This window comes from Gobius niger (genome assembly GCF_951799975.1).
Source record: "Gobius niger genome assembly, chromosome: 15".
In the NCBI taxonomy this organism is placed as follows: Eukaryota; Metazoa; Chordata; class Actinopteri; order Gobiiformes; family Gobiidae; genus Gobius; species Gobius niger.
In genome coordinates, this window is record NC_136866.1 from 17,043,575 (window position 1) to 17,062,638 (window position 19,064).

General features: G+C 43.9%; 1 protein-coding gene across 1 annotated transcript; it reads right to left on the reverse strand.

Annotated features, from left to right (window-relative positions):
- Positions 1-294: 294 nt before the first annotated feature.
- On the reverse strand, positions 295-18,450 carry LOC306974787 (macoilin-1). The gene is made up of 11 exons (XM_079572174.1): positions 18,128-18,450; positions 13,139-13,280; positions 11,533-11,659; positions 10,976-11,099; positions 10,023-10,195; positions 9,408-9,846; positions 7,613-7,771; positions 3,993-4,160; positions 3,778-3,904; positions 901-1,075; positions 295-798 (listed from the first exon to the last, which is right to left on the reverse strand). The coding sequence occupies exons 1-11, from the start codon at positions 18,202-18,204 to the stop codon at positions 611-613; spliced, it is 1,899 nt and encodes a 632-aa protein (XP_079428300.1). The 5' UTR covers positions 18,205-18,450; the 3' UTR covers positions 295-610.
- Positions 18,451-19,064: the final 614 nt, after the last annotated feature.

Sequence of the window (19,064 nt, forward strand, 5' to 3'; positions counted from 1 at the left end):
TCAGTTTTGTAGGTCTTGGCTTTCAAACACTAGCCTATAGGCTGTAAGCTCCAGTCCAGAAGCTTTTAGATTAGGGTAACGCCACACTGTAGAAAATGTGCTCATTTATTTGAGCTGAAACCAAGTCACTTCCATTGATATTGTCCCTCGACCAACAGCATCAAAATGTGGATGTAAAGATACTGTATATTACTTTGATTCCATTCTGGTATCATCAAAAAGCCCAGCCCTACTCACGACTACACTGCCACGAACCGGAACAAATCAGCTCGAGCCTTTCAGGATGATGTTTGTGGGATTGAATATTCAACTAACCCTCACTACAATCCAAATTGGAAACTGCTGACGGCCCCGTCCCCGAGCGGCTCGATGTCGGGATAGAAGTGTATAAAAGATCGCACACATGGATCTTTACGAGACGATCGGTTCATGTTGGTCCCGATGCAAACCTACGCCCCTGCTGTCGCCTTTAAGACGCTAAAAAAGGTGAAGCTTCAAAATCCTCTGTAAAAGGAAACGTTGTGTTGGTTGGAATAGCACCAATGTCCTAAAGGCCTCAGGGTTGTGGGAGGAGCACTGGTTTCTCCGTTGGTCGTCGTCAGTTGGCAGTTCACTTTTTGAGGCAGTGGTAGACCAGCGTCCGCGGGTTCAGCGCGTACCGGTCCGAGGTCAGGAGCTTGTTGAGGTACTGTGGCACAGCGGGGCGAGGGGCGGGGCGGGGGGCGGGACTCAACGCCAGCACCTCTGCCATACGCCGCTTCATCTCGCCCACCTCCCTCTCCTGCCGGAACAGCTTATCTGCAACAGGATTTCAATGCAATTCCGATTCATTTCCCAGCCCTTACGTCGTGAATGTCTTGAAATACTTCTCCAGGTCTGCTTAGCCCTGGTGTTTCTTACCGTGAGCGATCTGCAGTTGTCTCCGAGCGTCTCCCAGCGCAGAGAACAGGTCCAGTTTGACGCGGGTCTCGGCGCTCAGGCTGACCTCCAGCTGGTGGGCCTTCTCCTGCAGGGCGGACAGCGAGGAGAGGAGCAGCTCCGCCTCCTTCTCCAGGCTGCGGTACTTACCCAGGGACTGCACCAAACACACGACGAGCAGACAGTCAGAACGCGGGGGAATGACGGCAAATCCTCATCCAAAACACACCTTTAGAACCCACACTCCATTACACTTGACTACACTCACACACATTGAGTTGCACGGTATAAACAAACATGCCCTTCCTTGCCTAAAGCACTACATTGACTATATTGAGTGTTTCACATGTGGTAGAGTTCCTTGTCAAAAACGCACAGAAGTATTTCACTTAATGCCCACAACTTTAGAGTAATCCTGTTTCCTGAGGCGGCTCATAAAGTTTGCATTTTAGTTTCTGTCGAAGTCCCTCAGAGTTTATAAATCACCATCAGACCTGACCAGTTCTGGGACCGCAGTGTGTGAATTACTGTTAATTTCCGAGCATTGAGCTAAAAATAAAACCTCGCTCGAAAACGGTCTTTTCCGCACATGCACATTATTTAATAAAATGGTAAAATATGGCCCAAAAGAATGTGTAAACCAAAGTGCTGCATTTATGTGCACTCTAAAGCTAACTCATACCCTTTCAGACCGACAGAATACGTAAATAGAGCCGGGTCACTTTGATATTTCAGCTTGTACTGTGAAGACGCTGACCTTAGTAAACATGAAATGCTTTTTTTACCTAAATGGCGTTGATACTGAACTGCTAAGAACAGGTCCAGTGTTGGTTTATAGGAAATGGAGTTAGTGTTATTGATCGAGGTTCCTGAGCAGGGCCACGCCTCAACTATCACCAGATTCTCCACTCCTCCCTGCTCCTCCATGGCTCCTATTTCACCAGGAAGTCCACTCATCTCTGTTCAGTCTGCCACGCGATCTTTCTGTGACCCACACTTCTATCTATTCCATCCTGGATTCCGTATCCCGCCCTCATCTGCACTGTCCCTTTGTCAACCTCACTAATAAATACTGCTATTTCATTTCCCCAGCTGTGGCGTGGTTCTCGCTGGGGAAACCGTCACTGTGAATAGGATTACCCACACCTACATGAAGTTCTGCTTTTGATCAGGCAACAATGTTATAACAAGGTAAGGTGCACTTGGGATTCATGCATGTAAACAAGCCACGCCAGGCCTATTGCACTTTTTTTTGTGGGAAACACTCCTACGCAGGCACGGGGGGAACATGCTCCATGGAGAAAGGCCTAGGAGGACCTCTATGACCATGATACACTCTGGCTATGTTTCGGAATTTTTAAAAAACCTTTCAAATTGACTTGAAGACAAAATGAACAGCAGCTGGTAATGATGCGGCCAAACAAAAGGATTGAAGACTTTTAGTTTTAACTTATCTGGACAAAATGTTGGAAAGTTCAATTTACACACTACAGTTGTTGACGTACATTCCGCACTACTCAAATCCTACCAATATCCACTTTAAACTTTGAGAATGGTTTGATGATGTGGTTGAAGGAACATTTCGTGTGACGACTTCTCACCAAAGCACAAAGGCCTGTGCCGTGGGGCTGTGGTGTTCAGCATGCTTCATGAGGAGACCAGCACAAAACATGTAACCATCTGCACGAGCACACAGAACATGATGAGGACAGCACTGCAGGCAAAAAGAAAGACTGAGAAACAAGCACAGATGAGTCTAACACATGAGGCAGAGGCTCTCAGACTGACACCAGGCGCCCCCTGGTGGACAAAGCATTATAAACCACTGTAGACAAACTCAAATAGGTATAGTATAGTGCTTTTGACACGGCTCCTGTCGTGCATATTGTTACTGTCACGCGTAGGGCTGGGTACTTACATTTATTTTGATACCAGTACTTTAACAATACATGGTTTCTGATACCAATACCTGAACCATACTTTTTTTTAAACCTATACTAAAATATTTGTCGTCTAGAACCAGAAAACAGAAGAATAATGTTTGGAAATCTGCACATTTACAATATCGGGTTTATCTCCAATGTCAAGAAATGTGGGGGAATATGGGGAATAATTTGGGGATAAATGGTGGACAACTGGATGAAATTGGGCAGAATAAGATTTTTTTTTTTTTATGGCAAAAATAAGGAAAACACTTCCTTGTCCTGGACCCAACAGCATCAAAACTTGGATCAAAAGATTTTATTTTTTTCGGTTGCTGCTTTCAATACTCACATTTTTTCGAAATCGGTAGTACTTAAAACTTTTTTTCCCGATAACAGACTGTTCTCATTTAACAGTACGCAGCCCTACGTGACCGAGTTGTTTTTGGTTGGCGATGCCTTTGTTGCATATAGCAGCCCTGTTTCCATCAATCAGTCCAAGGGCAGCTGTGGCTACACATAGCTTACCACCACCGAGCTTTGGGAGTGAATGACTAATGGTCCACTGTAGCGCTGCTGCATTGCAAACATGAGGGTAGCAGTTACGTAGACACTGCTATTTGGTAATGGGTGTTTAAAATAAAGCATTTGGATTGGCTGCCTGCGGTTAAAGGAAACCAGCCTCATCTCCATGGAAACGACTTGGTGATGTCCTGCTCCCAGCAAAGATATGAGTCTGGTCTGAGAAGAGGCGAGCCGGTAAGAACCCCTGTGAGGAAAAGTCTCACTTCTTTTGGGTGAAGCGTACGCGGTGTGACTTTAAACCACAGAACCCCAGAAAAGCCTGAAGAAGCCAGCAGTGGGACCTGAGCCACAGTCTGAGAACTCCCTACGCCTCTGCACTCACGTAAAGGGTCGCGGTCGAGGACGGTGTTACCTCCAGGTCTCTGTGGAGGTCCATCATCCTGCTGTCCGTGAGCTGGCCCTCGCGCTGCAGCTGCTGGTACTCCGCCTCCAGCTCGCCCACCCTCCTCCGCAGCAGGTGGGTGTCCGGGTGCTCCGCTCTGCTCGAGGACAAAAGCAGGGATTACTCTTTTCACTGTAGGGACTGCTTTTGGACCCTGGTCAGTGTGGGGCGGGTAGCGGACGTACATGTGGCTGAGGCTCCGGGCAGCGGCAGCCTCCTCCTGTTTCTGCGCCAGGAGCTCGCTCAGTTGTTTCTCCACAGACAGCCGCGCCTCTGTCTCCGCTCGGGTCTTCTTCTCCAACAGGGCGCTGGTCTGCTTGTCCCGCTGCTTGGTCTTCCCCAGACACAGGAGCCTGAAGGACACGGGAGATTAACCACGAGGATTCTAAATGGGACCATATCTCAGTTTAAATCATCATGTGCTATTCACTACAGCCTATAGGCCAGAGGAACACCTCATTTGAAAGCTAAGACCTACAAAACTCATCTAAATGGATCTTTGTCCATGCGTAGGACTGTCAGGATAATTACTATATTGACTTATCGTTCAATAAAAAACAGATACAAATTTTTTGGGCTCGATATTTAACGTCTGTACATTTATAAGCATTTCCTCCCATTCTTTCTTTGTACAACTTTGATGTTTAACTGGAGCAAATTAAGTTACATCAAATTTCATGTTTATTGCAGCTTGTGTGGTATTTTAGGATATTATGATGCAAAAGATTCTAAAAGAAAGATTTACTGTCATTTTTATGCCTTAGAGTTGACAGTATCAAGTATCGTTAGAGTCAATAATATCGCAACATTTTCCTGCTTCAATATATCGAACTTCAAATTTGATATCGTGACAGGCCTATCCACGCGTTATCATGTTTTTGTTACTTTTTCAATGGGTTTTCAGCACTTTTTTATTTTATCATGTTTTTATCGCTCTTTTGTTGCGTTTTCATCCTTGTTTTTTGTTGCTATTTTGATGTTTGTTTGTTTTTTGGTTGATGCCAAACTGGAGATAATTTGCTGGGTTCAGGTGGGGGTTGAGAGGTTTATGTCTGAAAATGTTTAACCCCAAGACCCAGGGAAGCAATTTAATTATTATACTCATAATTGTGGCCATACCGCCTTTGCTTTGCCCAATCCCGTCAGACCTCGGAAGCTAAGCAGGGAAGGGCCTGGCAGGACTTGGATGGGAGACCGTTTGGGAACACCAGGAAGCCTAGCGAATGTAATGCGTGAGTGAGTGGTTGGTGGTCGGAGGGGCCGATGGCGCCGACTGGTTGCCTCGCTTCCGTCAGTCTAACCCAGGGCAGCTGTGGCTACAATAGTAGCTTACCACCACCGAGTATAGAGTGAACGAATAGTGCAATGTGAAGCGTCTTTGAGTGTCCAGAAAAGCGCTATATAAAACCAATGCATTATTATCATTATTATTATCATGTCGGGAAATATTGAACCCATCCATCCATCCATTTTCTTCTGCTTTATCCAGGGCCGATCCACACACACCTCCTCCAGCTGTTCTGGGGGGACCCCGAGGTGACACCAGGCCAGCTCGGAGACATAGTCCCACCAGCGTGCCCTGGGCCTTCCACGAGGTCTTGTCCCACTAGGAACAAGAAGCCTGGAACACCTCCCGCGGGAACCAAATTTCATAATTCAGTGTGCCGCATTACAGAATGAGACGGCAAACAAAAATACGTTTTTGATCCGGGGACAAAACAGGAACAGGTTTGGCCAAAGAATGGGCTTAATATGTGCAGTGTGAAGATTTATTCAAAATCTAATCTAATCTAATATTGACTTTCCAACTATATTATGTAATGTTGCAACTGTGGTTTTGTAAAGATTTGGTGCCTATTGTGAAACAAAAAGGATTCAAAGATCTTCCCAGTTATCCCATAAATTGCTGAGAATAAACAACAAATTGCATAATCATATCATCTAGCGGGGGATTGTTTCCAAAGCCAAAGCCGTCTGTTGGCCAGATGTGCAACACAGACACCACAGATTACTGTTGTGTTTCAGTAGAAAAACAATAGTCTGCCTGTTGCGCGTGGGTGGTGTGAGTGTGGTGTTAATGTCATTCTAATTATGTAAAGTAAACATGCCTGTGCGAGAAGGCTCCAAAATGAAATGATATGTTTGCTGCGCAGCTAAGATTTGAGAATGATCGCAGAGAAATCCCTTCTCCGGGTGACACAGTTGGTTCTTTGGTCACACCACATGCTCCTCAGCGCCGTTTGTGCCTGTGATATTTTTAGACGTGTGCGAAGTGTGACACTGCCCACAGAAGGAGCAGAGAGCTGCCGCCGAGATGGGAGGAATATTTCTAATGCTTGTGTAGATCCTGGTCAGGAGGAGCAAACTGGAGGATGAACTGTTGTACATTGTCTCAGTTAAGAAATGATTGTTATTCAATATAAAAGTGCAACATAAACAAAAACATTATACAACTAGATTTAGAAAAACAGGAATTATCTTGATTCCAAGAGCTGTCCAAGACTGTGAAAAAATGTATTCACTGTTGTGTAGGACAGTGGGTCTCAATTGACAGTGTGCACTAGCATGGTTCTCTGTCATATTGATGGTTACACACTTGGTGTGCAGGAGCATGTTACTGTCATATTGATGGTTACACACTTGGTGTGCAGGAGCATGTTACTGTTATATTGATGGTTACATACTTGGTGTGCAGGAGCATCTTACTGTTATATTGATGGTTACATACTTGGTGTGCAGGAGCATGTTACTGTTGTATTGATGGTTACATACTTGGTGTGCAGGAGCATGTTACTGTTGTATTGATGGTTACATACTTGGTGTGCAGGAGCATGTTACTGTTGTATTGATGGTTACATACTTGGTGTGCAGAAGCATGTTACTGTTACTGTATATTGATGGTTACATACTTGGTGTGCAGTGGCATGTTACTGTTATATTGATAGTTACATACTTGGTGTGCAGTGGCATGTTACTGTTGTATTGATGGTTACACACTTGGTGTGCAGGAGCATGTTACTGTCATATTGATGGTTACACACTTGGTGTGCAGGAGCATGTTACTGTTGTATTGATGGTTACACACTTGGTGTGCAGGAGCATGTTACTGTCATATTGATGGTTACACACTTGGTGTGCAGGAGCATGTTACTGTTGTATTGATGGTTACATACTTGGTGTGCAGGAGCATGTTACTGTTGTATTGATGGTTACATACTTGGTGTGCAGAAGCATGTTACTGTTACTGTATATTGATGGTTACATACTTGGTGTGCAGTGGCATGTTACTGTTATATTGATAGTTACATACTTGGTGTGCAGTGGCATGTTACTGTTACTGTATATTGATGGTTACATACTTGGTGTGCAGGAGCATGTTACTGTTGTATTGATGGTTACATACTTGGTGTGCAGTGGCATGTTACTGTTACTGTATATTGATGGTTACATACTTGGTGTGCAGTGGCATGTTACTGTTATATTGATGGTTACATACTTGGTGTGCAGAAGCATGTTACTGTTATATTGATGGTTACATACTTGGTGTGCAGTAGCATGTTACTGTTATATTGATGGTTACATACTTGGTGTGCAGTAGCATGTTGCTGTTACTGTATATTGATGGTTACATACTTGGTGTGCAGTAGCATGTTACTGTATATTGATGGTTACATACTTGGTGTGCAGGAGCATGTTACTGTATATTGATGGTTACATACTTGGTGTGCAGTAGCATGTTACTGTATATTGATGGTTACATACTTGGTGTGCAGGAGCATGTTACTGTATATTGATGGTTACATACTTGGTGTGCAGTAGCATGTTGCTCTGTCTCAGCAGGTCCACCTCAGGCCTCATGCTCCTCTCACTGTTGCTGAGGTTACAGAGGTGGCTCTTCAGCTCCTGCTCGGTCTGACGGCTTGACTGCAGATCTGCCTTCAGCCTCCTCATGTCCTGCTCCAGCCTAGGACATGCACACAGCACATAGGAATGAGGGAGCAAGGCAATGCACACTTTACTACATTCTGTAGACTTACATCGGTGCTACTGGCACCAACTCAAGCTTACATTTCACTGAAACATTGGTTGAAGACATGCACTCACAGATAGATTATCCTTTTGTTGATAGATAATCCTTCTTGTGGAGGGTTATCTTAATCTCTATGATACCGGTTTGTTGTCACACATGTTGTTAGGGAAATGTCCTTATTACACATTCTCTTCTGTAAGTTATTTTGCCTAGTCTATTGTCTATTGTTCTTACCTGCCACAGGACAACAGATAAGAAGAAGCTATTGTGCTAACTCCTGCATATATACATTGACCATTTCTGCTGACATGTTTATTAATATTGCATTGTCCTAATTCAAATAAATAAATATAATTAAAAATACTATTTCCACTAAAAGGACTACCATTTTTAACCAGGGTAAACCAGACTTACACACATACAGGAGGATGTGGTGTCTGATCAAACCAAGTAGTACCTCAATTCAACCATTTTCTTTTTTTCTTTTTTTCTTTTTTGTTTACCAGAGAAAATTTAGAGACAATTTAAAATTCATTTCAGCCCCGAACTGTTTATTGTATTTTTGTCAGGGCTGTTTTCAGAGCCTGCGGCAGTAGCTCTGTGATGGTGTCGCCAGGTTTGAGTGTGTCCTGTTGGGGTCGCTCTGTTTGCTCCTTTGTGGAAAAAAAGAAACTGGTGCAATCTGTTATAAACATGTATGATACCCAAGGTAAAAACAAAGTTCCTGTTGCAGGCTAGGGGTCTCGTGCTCATTTGGAGCAGGATAAATGCTCATTTATCGTCTTATTAAAAATTTTGCCATTTTGTTAATATATATTATATTATATTACATTATCTGTACATTATTTAAGCCTCCAGGTGTTCTTTTTATCATCACTATTATTTATGCTTCTGATTTAGAAATGACAAACTCAGACCAACGATTAGTGTTTTTGAAATAAATCTCATGTTTGCTAATCATGAATTCAGTACTAATTGTTGATACAGTGACCTGGATTTGACAGTTTCTGCCTGTTCTGTGCTCCATGTGAGGCTTTATGTCACTCTGGGAGAGAGACTGAGAGAGTAAAGGCCTAGGTCCTCAAATCCTTACCTTACTGTGACATGAATGTGTTTAAACGCTGCTTATGATGTTTATGATGTTCACAATGTCACAGGGCTGTAACTTTTCCAGCTTATGAATAACTGAACAAAGTCATTTTCTGACAGTCTCCACTTGTTTCAGAATCTCTCTCAGTCCGCTGGCCTTTTGTCCGTTTCTTTGTTCTTGCTACATCAGCTGTGTCATCAGCACGGGTACAAACGTGTTTAATGCAATTTATTAGCGGGCCGCTTATAATAAAAAGAAATCATCACATGCTTATATACTTGGTCTCGTAAAGAATTAGCAGTTAGAATATTACAAACTTAATTTGACAATTTAAACTTAACCAACTTGTGTCAGACTGAAAATTGGACCTTTGAGGTAGAGTCTCTTTTTTATTTTGGAAATTAATTTATCTTTAAATTTCTGTTCTAATGCTCAGGCACAAGTCATTTTATTTTGAGCTCTTTCATTCAGAGTTCTTACCTGCTCATCTGTTCGGTGTGTAAACTGTGAGCAGCAGCAGAGTCCCGGCTCGGACTGATGTTCTTGGAGTGACACCTCTGTTTCTTGTCTGCTCTGCCCCCTGGTGGTGAGGGGGTGTTGCGACTGCCTCTGCGGGCCTTTGGAGAGGAGTGCTTGGCTGCCTTCAGCCCCTTGGCCCCCTGCTCCTCCTGAGGTAGATTGTCAGGGCTGTTTTCAGAGCCTGCTGCAGTAGCTCTGTGATGGGCATCACTGTGTTTGGAGGAGGAAGAGGAGGATACGCGGCGGTTGGTGTCGCTAGGTTTGACTATGTCCTGTTGGGGTCGCTCTGTTTGCTCCTCAGAGCGGATCTGGAGACAGTCTACAACATGTGCCTCATCACTAGTCAGCACTGAGCCGTTGGGACACTGGTACTGGCCACTCTCCACCTTCACCTTCCACTCTGCACAGACCAGGCAGCACATCAGTGTTTATCATGAGGGAAGACATTAACCTTGATAACAGCTTGATCTATGGAGACAGAGCTTAATCTGATAACCGTTGGCAGAAAACATTCCTTTTCATTTCATTTGAGCGGGTAAAGGGTATGGGACATAGTGCAGAGGTGGCAGGACTTACTGCTGTCAGACAGGCTCCTGGGACAGACCTCCAGACCAGGGGGGAGGGTCTGCTGCAGCACATGCAGGTGGAGCTCACTGTGGTTCTGCACGGCCTTCTGAACACGCATCTTAAACACGCTGGAGAAGTAACAGGTGGCATCCAGGCCCAGGTACACCACCGGGTATCCAATACTACAGGACAGGGCAAACAACAGGCAAACAGCTGAGTGCTCTGAGAGTATTACTATCATTACGTTTACAGGGTCGACGGAGGCAAAGGCTGGTTAGCTAAAGATACATTTTCATACATTTTTCATCAAAACTTGTATATTCTGTGGTCATGTAGTTAACATCAGTATTAACTTCTTAATATTTAAAAGGTGCATTATGGTACTTTATATTTGGGGGAAAAAAGGTTCTATTTCATCCCTCCTGACCGCCAGAGGTGGTGCTGAAAGCACTGAATGTGCATGCGCAGGGAACATTTAGTGCTTTCAGCACCACCTCTGGCGGTCAGGAGGGATGAAATAGAACCATAGTTACATACGCAACTCTCGTTTTAGTGTGCATATTTGACCTTTTAGTGACCAAGTAGTTAGCATGAGGCCTTTACTTTCCTCTATGATGCTCCAGGATCCATTTTTTTCTGGTTTCTCTGCTGACCAGAAAACCTACAAAACAACTGCTCCTGGAGCAATTGGGTCACAAAATGTATCAAATATCAAATATATATAACATCTGAAACCAGAAATCTCTGCCCACTGTTGCTGTACTTGTATCTCTAGAGTTTATTTTTTATATTAAAAGTCTACTGCATCTAATTTCGAACACAAACTTTGGCCGATGTTTAGACTTCATTATGAAGTATTCCGAAGTACTGATGAAGAGCGTTGTCCTCTCCTTTGGTGATGTAAAGAGAAGGTACAGATTCGCAAATAATAAATCACTAGAACATTCTTTTATAACCCATACCAGTGAGCGGCGAAGAGATGAGAGAGGTTTGCGTGAGAAGACTTCAGATCTTTGAGGCGTAGAGAAGCTTCAGTGTAGATCAGCAGAACCCACAGCCACAAGGAGGAGGCACACAGGCCTTTTTCTGCACACATGGTTGAAATAGGTTCATTTGTTGCATTGTTGGTCACTGGATCTGTTAACTTGCTATAATTGTGTGGAATAATACTTATAATATCATAAGATAGTCGAGGAAAACTTTATTACATTTTAGTAACGGAGATACTGAACTTTGAGCCATATTTTTGTGGATACATACTTTTTCATACTTTGTTTACCAAAAATCCACTGACCTTCTAGTTTAAAAGTTATGGGATCCTTATGTTAGTTTAGCACTTTATAATTTAGTCTACTTATTGGAGCCATGTGTCACCAGAAGGGGGTGCTAGGACTACGTTGTGCGCTTGTAAAAATTAGAATTGATGGACCTTGAGATTCCTATGAAAATAAAGCTGCTGTATGTTTGGAAGAATATTGCGTCTAATGGAAAGTTGGAAAAGGATATTAAATGATCTCACCTGTGTGCCATATGTAGTTAAACAACACGTAGGTGCTGGCCACGAAGAAGAGCCAGTGCAGAGGGACAAAAATCAGACAGAACATGTCCAGAGTGAAGGCGGCGCAGACAAACACCACACAGATGACCTGCGCACATATACAACAGTCTTTAATAGTCACATACTGCCATGTGTGTGAGAGCATCAGTGTTTGGCTGCATGACCACCACAGAAAAGTCAAAATAAGTTGGACAAGGAAGGAGGTTTGGTGGGACATGTGGAGAAGGACTTTAATTAACATCGGTGGATATTGCTTTGTTGCAGGTATTTGGTCTTCATTTCAAACACATGTTGATCAGTATCTGACATGATGTTGGTTGGAAATTCTATAAAGAAAACCGCCTGCCCTTCAAAACAAACCGCCAGCTCTGGGGATTACGCCACTACTGGACATCAGCACAAGGACCGCAGTGTGTTGTTCTGCACTTTGTGAAGCTCAAAGCACAACTTCACACATTTTTTAATATAAACTTTGGCAGCTTTTATCCATCTAAAGCAGATGAAGGCCGCCATAGAAATTCTTTTATTCTTTGGTTTATGCTGCTCTTTGTAAATAAACGCAACAATGCAACAGGCCATATAGAGAGATAATCGAACTGTAGCTAGATTGTAAAACATGCACACAGTTTCCTCCACTGCCTGCACAAAACCCATAGATTTAGCCCCTGTTGCTTTCAGTCGGACACTCTTTGGCTTTTACAAAACTGCCCACCCTGAATTTACAGTCTATGTACAACCTACCCACTCAACCCAGTTAGGGAGACTTCTTTTGCTTTGGTAGAGGAGCATGCTACGTGTGCAGCCTTCACATTATGGGATAAGGCACCGGCAGACACAGTTCTCATCTTGCCCAGGAAAAGCACCAGTTGCGTGTCCTTGAGCGGTTCATTCCCCTGCTCCCAACACACACCATCCCGTCAAGAAGCAAAGCTACACTGCTCCAGTCAAACAACCCAGATTACTCTTCAATGTTTTCCAAAACAACCATTTCCAACCTCCCTGTGCATCACCTGCTGGATCAATACACGCTCTTTTGTTTGAGATTATCAGCGCTCGAGAAGACTAATCGAAAACATCTCACAAAAAACAAAATTGGCGTATTTGTGAATTTAGTATTTCCATAATCCAATTTAAAAGATTAACCATCAATTTGCATATTTTTGATTCAGCAAAAAACAAAGAACGAACCATAAAAAATTCATGGAAAATTGTTGATTTGCAGTTTTAGTCCCCCCCAAAAAACAGTAGGTAGCAATAGGTCCCTAAAGGAAGTCATAATGTACATACCCACATTTATACGCTGTTTGTAAAGTCTGATTATATTACAGAGAATGACATGAAGTGTAAATCAGACGGATTTTCTTCACAGCTTGGTAGTGCAGTGGTCAGTGCTCAGAGCTTGAGTGTTCAACCCTATAATACATGTTTGTAGTGTTAGTGTTATCCATCTGGTTTCACCAATTACACTGACATCGCGTAAATTACGTGATCACTTGGTCCAAATACACAACCAAAGGCATGGCGGAACAGGTGGTCACATTACTGTGTGGCAGCAGGGGGCGCTCACCAGGCCGTGGCAGTGGAAGGTGCTGTAGACGCTGCAGAAGAAGAGCCAGCAGGGCCACAGATACTCCAGTCTGAACTCCAGCAGGAAGTCCACCAGCAGAACCAGGCTCCAGAGAAGAATCAAACGCACCAACGTGTACGCACTGGAGACACGGGAGAGTAACACGGACAGTTAGTAACACTTTAAACATGTACGCACTGGATACACAGGAGAGTAACACGGACAGTTAGTAACACTTTAAACATGTACGCACTGGAGACACAGGAGAGTAACACGGACAGTTAGTAACACTTTAAACATGTACGCACTGGATACACAGGAGCGTAACACGGACAGTTAGTAACACTTTAAACATGTATGCACTGGATACACAGGAGAGTAACATGGACAGTTAGTAACACTTTAAACATGTACACCCTGGATACACAGGAGAGTAACACGGACAGTTAGTAACACTTTAAAGATGTATGCACTGGAGACACGAGAGAGTAACACGGACAGTTAGTAACACTTTAAACATGTACGCACTGGAGACACGGGAGAGTAACACGGACAGTTAGTAACACTTTAAACATATACGTACTGGATACACAGGAGAGTAACACGGACAGTTAGTAACACTTTAAACATGTACGCACTGGTTACACAGGAGAGTAACACGGACAGTTAGTAACACTTTAAACATGTACGCACTGGAGACACAGGAGAGTAACACGGACAGTTAGTAACACTTTAAACATGTACGCACTGGATACACAGGAGAGTAACACGGACAGTTAGTAACACTTTAAACATGTACGCACTGGAGACACAGGAGAGTAACACGGACAGTTAGTAACACTTTAAACATGTACGCACTGGAGACACAGGAGAGTAACACGGACAGTTAGTAACACTCTAGCGCGGGGTTCTCTCCTTTAAAGGAATAGGCCACCGTTTTTACATACTGAGATATGTTCTTACCTAACCTTAGCCGAGTTAATATATACCCGTCTGGTCTTTGTCTGTGCGCTCTGTCACGCAAACGGAGCACATACGCAGCCTCTCATGTCATATAGCTCCAAAAAAGCTAACGATAGAAGCTACCAAGCTCTTCCACATGTTCCCTATTTAAATAAAGTTACGTAAAGTGTCCGCGCAGTAACTCCTAAAGATTTACTGCGCGGACGTTGTGCTCCTCGTATCATTACGCCTCACAATATAGTACCTCTTTTTATCTGCTTATAAAATCAACATGTTACATTTCTGTGTAAATATACTTCGCATGAAAACACTTTACGTAACTTTATTTAAATAGGGAACACGTGGAAGAGCTTGGTAGCTTTTATCGTGAGCTTTTTTGGACCTATGACATGTGGGAGAGGCTGCGTATGTGCTCCGTTTGCTTGACAGAGCGCACGGACAAAGACCAGACGGGTATATATTAACTCGGCTAAGGTTAGGTAAGAACATATCTCAGTATGTAAAAACGGTGGCCTATTCCTTTAAGCAGCTTCACTGTTTGACACTGCGTGTTTTCGCTTTGCTTTTCATACAGAAACTAAACAGCTTTAAAGTGCCGTGACGGATATCACATCAGAGCAAACTGAGAGCACATGGATTTGGATAAAAACACGAAGGACAGAGAGAGGAGAGAAAAAGAAAGAGGTGCTGTGCAGGAGGTATGAGGCTACGAGCACACGGCGTGTGGAGCAGCTTCAAAAAGGTAAGCGACGATGCAAACTGATAAACATTGTCCCGTTCACCCTGTCTTCTAGGTCCAATTCCAATTAAATTTTTCCCAATTGCAGATGCTATTCTTATAAATAATAAACTCATCTTTAGAGAATGGTTATGTGCCGCAGTCTATCAAATATGCCTTACATTTCCTTTCATTTCAGTTCCTGGCAGAGTAGTGGTTAAGCAGCTTTGTGGCCACCTACAGGACAACAGTCAGGGTACAGGGCTCACCATAGCACAGAGACCGTGTTGGCCAAGGTCACCAAAGACTAGTTATCAACTGCTGACAGTGGACTAGTTTCAGTCCTGGTTCTGTTAGACCTCAGTGCAGAGGTTATACCAGGGATCTCCAAACAGAAGCTCAACCCAACCCCATGAAAATCAAACCTGACCCACCTGAACAAATAGGTCTCAATTAGCTGACCCGACCCAACCCACACACATTAAAAACCCACCGCAGAAGCCGCTCTGTAGCTGTCTGTCTCTCAACCGGGAGAACGTCATGTGACCGTGAGTTTACTGTGGAGAAATGCTTGCTTGTTGTTTTGTTTTGTTGCTTTGTTGTTTTGAAATCGCTCATGAACTTATTAGGAAACAAGGAACTATCCCGAGGCTTTACTGACGCTGCAGTAACTCCTCAGGTTAGTAAGAGGCTGTTATTTTAGCTGTGCCTTGTTTCTTGCTGCCGCATTGTTTTCATCTGCCGTTGCGGCGCATTTGGAGCGAAGAAGTCATACAAGATGATTTGTATGACTTCAAAACTACATAGAAGCTGCAGATATCAATCGGGTCGACCAGTTGTTAAATCCAAGGGTTCACTTACTTATTCCACGCTGTCCTGTGAATGTTTACATGTAATGGCCAATAAAAATATAATAACATGTAATTGTTTGGGTGGTATTAGTTCAAGCAGAAATGTGAGAAATTCCAAAAGGGTTCATGTACTTTTTCCTCCCACTGTAGTTGTGGCGCATGATTTTACTCACAAACATGTTTTTCAAAGCGTAAATATCAGTCCAATTGTAATTTTAGATTATTTAAATTTTTAAAAAGTGGCTTTTATCAATTGTGTCTTATCTGGCTGTATATATGGCTCTTTGAAATGAATGGATTAAAAGCTGCTTAAAAACTCTTTAGTTCAGTTTAGCAGTTGCCCTCTCTCTAACATTACTACTATGCACATTATTTATAAAGCTAGCCGCAGCCGTAATATTATTTTTCTTCTGTATCTGTAATTTGTGCAGCTGTTTCACCAGCCGTGCCCGTGCCTTTAAGGCCGCCCCGTCCCTTTAAGAGCCTGTGCTGTGGGGTCTTTGTTCTCGTCCAGAGGCTGAGCACATCCAGCGCTCTTTGTTTGGTTTCTATGGCAATACTTCATCTGGAGGAGAGAGAGAGAGAGAGAGAGAGGGAGGGAGAGAGGGAGGGAGGGAGACGGGAGGAAGGGGGCACAGCATCCCTGCTCCACCACTGTACACTACACACACCGCTATTGTCACACTTCACAGGAAAATGAACCACTGATCGCAATCGGAATGGTTGCAATTAGCAAATCGCAAAGATCACAGGTACTTTAGCCGTTCAAATGTTCTCTGTGTAAACAACGGCATCTCCTGTGTCCACGGGGGCTTATTATGCATCAAACCTGCTAACCCTCCACAAACATGTCTGGAAGTGCGTGTGATTCTTGTATCAGTTTAGCCGTATAATACAGTATATTATCGCCTCTAAAGTCAATGCTCCAGGGCATGTTGAGAGCAGGGTTTATTCAGACAGAAGCCAGTCAAATGTAATGCTTTTTTCATGCCCAAACTCTATATTTTAATGCCACAAACACAGAAAAAAATCAGCACTCAATGAATTTCTTAAGATTTGCAAACATTTCACGAGAGGAAAGAGAATTGGACAAAACAAGCAACTTCAAAACAAGTGAACATGTTTTAGACCACCAGATCATTTTGGTATTTTCAACAAACTTATAGAGTAAAAATTGTTGAGCAATGTCATAATTTTCCAATAAATGTAAAGACATTACAGGCCTTGATTTTGGCACAATTCATTTAATGAGGTGCAATACCCTTTAAAACCCTGTGGGAAGTGATTCCATTTTAATTATTTTCAACTCCAGCTCCTCGTGTGCATGTTTAACACATCCAGGAGCACTAACATTGGAGAGAATATCACCCAGTAAACTCCAAACTCCAGCAGCTTTTAGCCCGGTCACCGAGACCTGGTGGAGAACTGGGTGAAGCATATTGATAGTGTTATTAGCGGTTAATCTCGCCGCCTGTAGTCGGAGATGTTTGGTTGGCGGTCTGGGGGCACAGAGAGCAGACAAAGGAAGTAAAGCCCAGAGTGGGAGCGCAGGAGCGTCAGTCACAGGCTTGCACTCAAGGACCATCAACAACAACACTTACTACAAAAGGGAGATACAGCATAATGCTTCCATGAGAACAACGTAAACCTTGTTTGAAACTGTAATTTGAATGGTTGAAGGTAAACTTTTCCACTAATAGCAAGGTCCTCCTGTCTCCGTGGGGGTTTGTGGAAACGCTCCTAAACCCTGTACTTTGGAGCTCTATGACCATGTTCTGAAACACAAGGGATTCTGAGTTCAGTCCTTTCTTAGCAACACTCCTGCAGGTTTCTTCCAAATCAAATCAAATCACCTTAGAAATGTTTCCCCCTAAATTGTGCCGCCTCGTCTTAATGAAGCTGGATTTGCTCAATGTATTAAAACGAATCCAATCTCCTTGAAGAATTGTCTGAGCCCTGACAAAAACACTGAACTGGAATGCGGTGCAATGGCTCTGTACATCCACATGGACATGCGGAGAGAAAAATAACATTAGGCTCTGTGCCAAAAGAAGAAAAGCCTGTTTGGACTAGAAGAACAAGTGGTTTCTACGTTCAGAGAGACGGATGCTGAGGGCACGAATGGAAAACTCTAACGTTATGCGCGCGACAAGCTGGAAGTGTAAAAAACCTGGTGAGTTAACGTGACGGAAGGCCGTGGCGAAGTTGGTGCTGATTTCATTCACTGTAAACAATGTCAGCGTAACTACAGTCCAGCCTCCTCTGCCGTGAGGGACATTTGGACATCGTGCTCGGTTAACGCGAGCCCCGCAGCGGCGGCGGCGGCGACAATAAACGACGGGCAGGCTGCAAAGTAAACACGGATGAGGTCATGCGTCAGCGCGGCGGCAGACAGGTGACGGCGGAGGAGCGACTGTACACAAAGACGGACGCGGAACAAAAGCGTCTGCTCCGTACCTCTCCGATAGCCGCTCGGTGAGCCGGAGCTTCCTCATCCTGCGCAGCCTGATCGCGTCCACGGCGCGCTTCTTCATCGTGCGGGGCGTTCGGCGGCTCGGTTTCCTCCGCGCTGTGGCCGTGTGGACCGCAGCGGGGGCGGAGGAGGCGTGAGCGGCGGAGGAGGACGGGAATGGGCGCTGATGGCGGTGTGTCTGCGCGTCTGGGAGAGCGGGGTGCTGATGGAGCCGCGCATGCGCAGAGGACGGAGCGTGCACCTGCGAGTGAGGAGCGCAGAAGGCTTTTTTATTATTGTCAAATAGGCCTAATAATGTAGCGTGCGGCAAGTGTGTATGAAAGTATGAAAGCAGTATGAAAGTACTACTTATACTTCTACAATAGCCAGGGAATAAGAGATGGGTAATGGTTACAAAGGCAAATAAACAAGAATAAAAACAGACATTTATGTTTATTTTATTGTTTATTTGGGCAGTGCATGTTAAGCACTTACCCACTTAGGGAATAAAGTGGCGCTTGACAGTGCACAGCAGCGGGGATGAAGGACCTGCGGTAGAGCTGCTTCTTGCACTGAGGGTGTCTCAGTCTGCCACTGAAAGAGCTGCTCAGCTCCTCTACAGTCCCGTGCAGTGGGTGGGAGGTGTTGTCCATGATGGAGGTGAGCTTGGCTAATACCCTCCTGTTCCTCACCTCCTCCACAGAGTCCAGGGGGGCAGGACGAAGCTGGTCCTCCTGACCAGCTTGTTCAGTCAAACGTGGTGAAAAAATGTAAAAAAAAATAAAAAATAAAATAAAAAGCCACAAAAAAGAGACAAAACACCACAAGATTGCAACTGAAAAACCAACATAAACGCTTCAAAAATGTGACAAAAACGCAGTGGCAATGTGACAAAAAAGTTAGGACTAGTTTTGTAGGCCTTAGCTTTCAAACGAGGCATTA